The 6,347-nt window shown below is 50.7% G+C and overlaps 1 protein-coding gene across 1 annotated transcript in view; it reads right to left on the bottom strand.

Moving 5' to 3' along the window:
* The window catches only part of NPC1 (NPC intracellular cholesterol transporter 1), a 48,661-nt gene that overhangs the window by 3,125 nt on the left and 39,189 nt on the right, over nucleotides 1–6,347 (bottom strand). The window contains exons 17-22 of the mRNA XM_028098151.2: nucleotides 5,022–5,111; nucleotides 4,392–4,579; nucleotides 3,510–3,625; nucleotides 2,736–2,865; nucleotides 1,258–1,458; nucleotides 63–294 (exon numbers count right to left, since the gene is read on the bottom strand). Of these exons, the coding sequence (XP_027953952.1) occupies nucleotides 63–294; nucleotides 1,258–1,458; nucleotides 2,736–2,865; nucleotides 3,510–3,625; nucleotides 4,392–4,579; nucleotides 5,022–5,111 (957 nt within the window). The remainder of the gene's footprint in view (nucleotides 1–62; nucleotides 295–1,257; nucleotides 1,459–2,735; nucleotides 2,866–3,509; nucleotides 3,626–4,391; nucleotides 4,580–5,021; nucleotides 5,112–6,347) is intronic.

Below are 6,347 nucleotides of genomic sequence, written 5' to 3'. Positions count from 1 at the left end.
ACCCCAAGAAACAGTTCATGGAAGGGACACAGGAGGGAGGGACAAACCAGGCCAGGACTCACCATAACCAAGTTGACCAAGGAAACTGCGTTCAGACTGATGCCCCACAGCCACATGACGCCAAACATGTTGACCACAATCACGGCGATGGTGACACACATGATCACTGCAGACCACAGTTCACAGCCCAGGAGAACCAAGGTCACCAAGAAGATGGCTCCCAGGGACACGCTGAGGTTAAAGATCGTGTCATCAATAATGGTCAGGTACTGTTCGTAGAAGACATAGAACACACTGGAGAAGAGAGGAGAAGGTTCTGTTACAGCTTGTGCTTGCTTCTGGAAGCTCTACTTTTTTTCATCCTGCCGGTACTGCAAAACTGAAACTACTCAGAGACATCCCTTGCATAAAAACTCCCTGTTTTGTTTGCAAAACTCCTCTACAGAACCTCTGACCACTGATGCCCAAAGAAGGGCCTAATGATCCAAAAGGTGTATTTCAGATAAAAGTTTTTGTTCATAAGCCCAACCTTTTCACTTCATAGGCATTTACAGAGTATGTCATGGTATGTTGAAAACACAAGTCCTGATCTATCCTGAGAATTACCTCAGGCCAAATGGGCTCTGTGTGGGGCCTGAGGAGAAAATGCTTTTTTGGCAAAGTCAGTCAGCTCTTCTCTGGAATTAGGACACCCATTCTGAGAACTTCTTCCACAGAAAAACAGGCTGTCCTCCTGTCAAGAATGGGTCTGAACCCCTTTAAGCAAGATCACAGGGGTGGGGAAAAAACCACCTGTTTCTTCTACTTTTTAATAGTTTCCAAATTTCGTATCTCTTAAAATACTTTATAGGAGAAAACCCCAACAAACAAAACTGAAAAACCTCCATAAAGACACTGGTCCCAGCTAATCTGCAGTCAGGGGCAGCCGGTGCCTACCGGGCGGGAATGTCCGCTCCGCCCGCTCAGTGAAGCCCGGTCCCCCGGTACTGCGCCCTCCCGCCCCAGGGCTGTTTCGGTGCGTGTCTTCTTCAGATTGTGAGCTTCAGCCCAGAGACCAAATTTTGTGGGTCCGGCACTCAGACCTTGGTGGGTGCTCCAGACCCTGGCCTTCCTTCACCCAGATGCTACTTCCCTTGATATTCTTTGCTCGTGCTCATGATGGAGAAGGTGTCAGAACGAAAGCCAAGGGTCAGCATCCCACCAGGGGCGGGATGTGGGCCCTAACCCAGGACACCTCGCTTATAAAATTCACACTACCTGTACGGGAACACACGGTAACCACTTCCTTCGAGGCCCATGGTTGTGGTGATGTTCCTGGTGATGAGGATGGCTTTGCTCATGGCGTCAGTGAAGTCAGCAGAGGTCTGAAGCACAGTGTGGTAGGTCATGAAGTACGTGGCTCCGACACCTGTGTCGTTGCCGAGGATGTTAACGGCTGAACTGTAAGCAGCATGTCCCCTACGGGAAGACTCGGTGGTGTCAGAGGCCTCAGAAAGTCCCCGCAGAACCCGGGCACGCAAGGCCAAGTGGAATCACCCGACCCCGGGCTCAGAGGCACACGAGCTCTAGATTTCAGGGACAGGGAAGGCCCCCCGAGAGGGGACGGTGGGGTTCTGGCTCATCCTCTCTCACGCTGGCTTTTCTATAGTGCTTTTGGTTGTTTGCGTGCACAGGTGCTCGTTCCCATATCTGTGTCTTCCTACAGTGACTGCTCAGCACTGTTGTGTCACAGGAGGGAAAGGACAAGGGCCCCGAGTCCATGGCTGTGAGACGGGTCTCGGCCCTGCCACGTACTGGCCACGGAACCCTGGGCAAAGGGACTGCATCTGGGCTGCGGTGTCCTTTGCCACCTCCTCAGGGGCTGTGTGGCAAGAGTGATGAGGTGGGCACGTAGGAGGCTTCCTGTAAGTGGTGGCTGTTGTTTTCCTAAAAGCTGAATGTACTTGGATTTGTTTTATGTAGGCCAAAGCGTTCAGTCAACAAGCAGACCAAGCTGCAAGATTCATTTTTATTTTTAGGCACTGTCCTTCCTCGGTACCAAGTGTGGGTCTCCAAGCACGGCCAGGATATACATGACTGACTGATGGGATTCTGGTCGAGTTCTATACTCTTAGGGAAAACGGGCAAGTCCAGGCTTTACCTAACATACGTGTGGACACGCTTCCTCCTACCAGAGGTTCTGAATCATCCCACCCCAGGCCTCCAGGCATCTTCCCTATTTCTGGGCCCAGACGTCCTGTGTCCCTGGCTAACTGGCTGCCCGGCTCGATGGGGTGAGGGCGTGACACAGCCCATAACCTCACAGCCAGACAGGCTGGTAAGAACGGCGGGGCTGCAAGAACCCAAACCTCGATCCGGGGTGACGTGACCGAGCCGAGGAGCCGTCCCTGAGACGGACGTGAACGCGTTCTGAGACGCCGCGCATCCCTGCTCCCCTCCTGCCCTGCTAGACGCCGGCACAGCGCTCCGCAGCCATTCACGTGGCCGGGGGCCAGGACCCGGAGCCCCGAGGGCGGGACACACGCTCGAGCCAGGGTGAAACCAGCGTGAGATGAGGAGACGCTCTCCTCATGGGTGTTTGAAGTTTTTCTGCTCCCACAGAAGATCGGGGCAGGGTGGGGAGGGGAAGAGAGGGACCTCTCCCAGACAGCTGCCGCCACCCCAGCCCTCTGCTAGCCGTCCTGCGCAAAATAACCGCAACGGGGCGCCTCTCCGCACAGCTCAATGGCACTTACCCTTTGCCGCACTTGGGGTTTGGGTTATCAGAAAGGAACATGGGCAGGAATCTCATGAAGTCTTCACCTTGAGGCCTCTGTTTGCCCTCCGGGGTCAGAGGTCTGCAGCGGATGCAGGCAGGGTCAACCACTAGCAAAGACACAGGAGGGGCCGAGGTGAGAAGAACGAGGCTCCAGATTTTATTTTCAAACATTTAAAGATCTGAGGGAAATTTCCCTAATCTTTTTCCTGACGCCAAAGCTTCCAACACACGTGATTTTCACAGTCTAATACATCTGAGAGTCCATCTTCATCTGAGGCAGGCTGTACAAACTTTCTTCCCTGAAGTAGGCTGCCTTCCCTGGGGGATGACCTCAGCTGGTATTATCGGAGTCCAAGGCTTCCGTGTTTTTATCGAGAAAATTCGAGGACAACCTCAACACTCCTAACAAAACTGTAGGGCAATAGTGATTAACAAAGGGAAGGACCCCTGTGAGATGCTGCAGCCAGACCCTAACCAAGGGACTCCATTAGTGGTGTTGGGAGAACCCCGAAGACTCTGAAAACCAGAGTCCCCTGACCAGGACTGTGTTTGGCCTGCAGCCTTGTGGTGGGGGGTGGAGGGAGACAGAACACCACGACACCCTTCAGAGAGCACGGCTGAGGAGAGGGATGGTGACCAAGGAAACGGGACCGGTGCCGGTAGAAACAGGTGAAATGCCAATCAGTTTTAAATTATAATGTCACAAGTCTTCAGAGAAAAGGGAAAGATCTGGAAAAGGAGATGAAAGTACCTGAAGCGTTGCAGAAACGATCTGTGCTGTTGTAGACTCTACAGCAAGAAGACTGAGGCTTGACCCAATCAAAATAATCATCGATCCAGGACGAGGGCGCAAAGCCTATTCGGGTACTAGCAAGAAGGAGGGAGAAGTTACTGAGTTGCTCCACGGTGGCGGGGGGGGCGGGGGGGGATGTTTCCAGATTCAGTCCTTTTTCTCGAAACCTAACTGCTTTTTCTAGATGTTACACTGCTGCGCAAAGGACAGATTTCATCACCACTTAATGGAAAACCCTTCAAGATCGGGGCGCCTGGGTGGCTCGGTTGGTTAAACCGCTGCCTTCAGCTCAGGTCATGATCCTAGGGTCCTGGGATCGAGCCCCACATCGGGCTCCCTGCTCATGCAGGAAGCCTGCTTCTCCCTCTGCCGGCCGCTCCCCCTACTTGTGCTCTCTCGCTCGCTCTCTCTCTCGCTATCTCTCTGTGTGTGTCAAATAAATAAATAAAATCTAAAAAAAAAAAAAAAAAAGGGAAAACCCTTCAAGATGGGAGCTGGTCAGTTAGTCCTTTTATTTTTTTTTAAATAATTTTTATTGTTATGTGAATCACCATACATCAGTTTTTGAGGTAGTGTTCCATGATTCATGTTTGCATATGATACTCAGTGCTCCATTCAGAATGTGCCCTCTTTAATACCCATCCCCAGGCTAACCCATCCCCCCACCCTCAGTTAGTCCTTTTAAAGCTTTTGCTGAGGTAAAGCTAGAGTTAGCATGATTTTGAGCAACACATTTTCTAGCAAATCTATTTTTAGTGAGAAACAGGCCCACGCGGACGGTGGCCGAGGGCCCCTTCCGGCAGCCTCCGCTACAGGACAAGAACGCCAGGCGGTACTGACTAGTTGTCCAGCTGGGCCGCGGTGAAGATCTGCTGCACCAGGGAGTCGTTATTGCAGCCCATGCCCCCGCACACCATGTTCTGCCCTCTCAGAGAGGTGTAGTCGTGCCCCTCCTCCAGGACGAAGTACACAGGTGGACCCGCATGCAGGTATTTGAGGGACCTGAAGTAATCCAGCATGTAGGAGTCCTGAAAGAATGATCAGAGAACAGGACAAGGTAGGAACGTGCTGCCGATGTCAAAGTGAGGGGAAAATGGCTAAGGATGAAGACCGCACTGGGATGCTGCTGGTCGAGACGGCCCCAGCCCAGATACGGATCCCCTCCCCAGCCGGTTCCCTGCTCCTCACCCTCCCTGCACCCAAGGTGCTTCTCTGGCTGGCCCACCATCAGGAGGGCACCCTACGAGGTAGAAGGCTTGCTGTTCTATTTCTCCAGCTGCCCCCCGCCCCACGAGAGTCCCAAATGCAAAGACGGCCCCCACTGCTGAGCTCTGTGGCGGTTCTTGTCACCTGGGGGAACCTGCAGCATGTGCAATTAGAAGCAGGCATTGGCCTGGAATAACTGCATGCAAGATTGGGAAAATTTATTCACACCATTGGCTACACAAGATCAAAGAGAAAGCAGCTTACATCGGGCATTGAAAGAGACTGATCCAATCCAATTTCCACTTTGTTCAGGACCGCGATACTGAATGACAGGACACCCACAAATACCGCTATCTGGAATGAAAAGTGAGTTGTAAAGACAGTGTCTACACTGCGTGTATTAGAGCTTAAGAACATAGATAAGATCTTCCACACGTTAAAAACAGGACTTTTCTGGGCACCTGGGTGGCTCAGTTGGTTAAGCGACTGCCTTCGGCTCAGGTCATGATCCCGGAGTCCTGGGATCGAGTCCCACATCAGGCTCCCGGCTCAGCGGGGAGCCTGCTTCTCCCTCTGACCCTATCCCCTCTCATGCTGTCTCTCTCTCTCTCTCTCAAATAAATAAATAAATAAAAATCTTTAAAAAAAACAAACAGGACTTTTCGCAATTGAAAAGTTTACACTCCATGTTAGAGAGTAGGGGATAGTGGCTGAGATCATAGTATCTAGTCAAACAGCCTGGGTTCAAATCCTGCCTCCAGGATTTGAGTGACCCTGAGAAGTCACTAAACCTCTCTCAGCTTCTACTTCCTCATCAGTAAAACAGGAAAAATAAAAGATGTGTAACAGAAGTTTTGTGGATTACACGAGAAAATCTGGGGATAATCCAGATTCAGCATTGTACCCAATATTTAGCACAATACCCAATATTAAGTGTTCATGAGATGTTATGTATTACTATTACTTTACCACTACTGGAGACTAATACATCTTCTTTTAGTCACTGAGAAGTGATAGGTTATCACTGGTGGCTACATGCAGTGTATCAACTACAAAAAGCTCCTGCACGGCTGCTGGGGACTCGGGACGGTGGGTGGTGTGTGCGTGTTGGGGGGGCTCATGGCACTATAGACGGGCAGCGTAAGGAGAGTGTTGTGACAGGACGGTTCTGTATATCCACTGCAGTGGTGGTTCCTGCAGCTTGCACATGTGATAAAGGGACTCGGAACTAGACACACACACTGTGCCCACGTCAAATCCCTGGTTTTGACGCTCAACTACAATTGTGTAAGACCACAGGAAGAAGCTGGGTAAGGGGCACCTGGGTCCTCTCTGTACTATCTTCCTGACTTTCTATGAATCTGTAATTACTTCAAAATAAAAACTTGCTTATATTGACTGCTAAAAGCTAGCTGGAAAAATATTTTATATACTTGTACATATTTGCTTTTGCATTTCATATATATACTTAACAGCTGTCAGAATCTCCTTCCCACACTTTCTTTTTTCAAGATTTTATTTATTTATTTTAGAAAGAAGTATGTGGGCGAGCAGGGGGGAAGGCAGAGGGAGAGGGACAAGCAGAATCCA

The sequence above is a fragment of the Eumetopias jubatus genome, unplaced genomic scaffold, assembly GCF_037043125.1.
Source record: "Eumetopias jubatus isolate StellerSeaLion01/CBP00866 unplaced genomic scaffold, mEumJub1_p1.0 scaffold_16, whole genome shotgun sequence".
In the NCBI taxonomy this organism is placed as follows: Eukaryota; Metazoa; Chordata; class Mammalia; order Carnivora; family Otariidae; genus Eumetopias; species Eumetopias jubatus.
The sequence above is the reverse complement of the archived record's forward strand: the minus strand, read 5'-3'. Positions and strand labels throughout refer to the sequence as shown.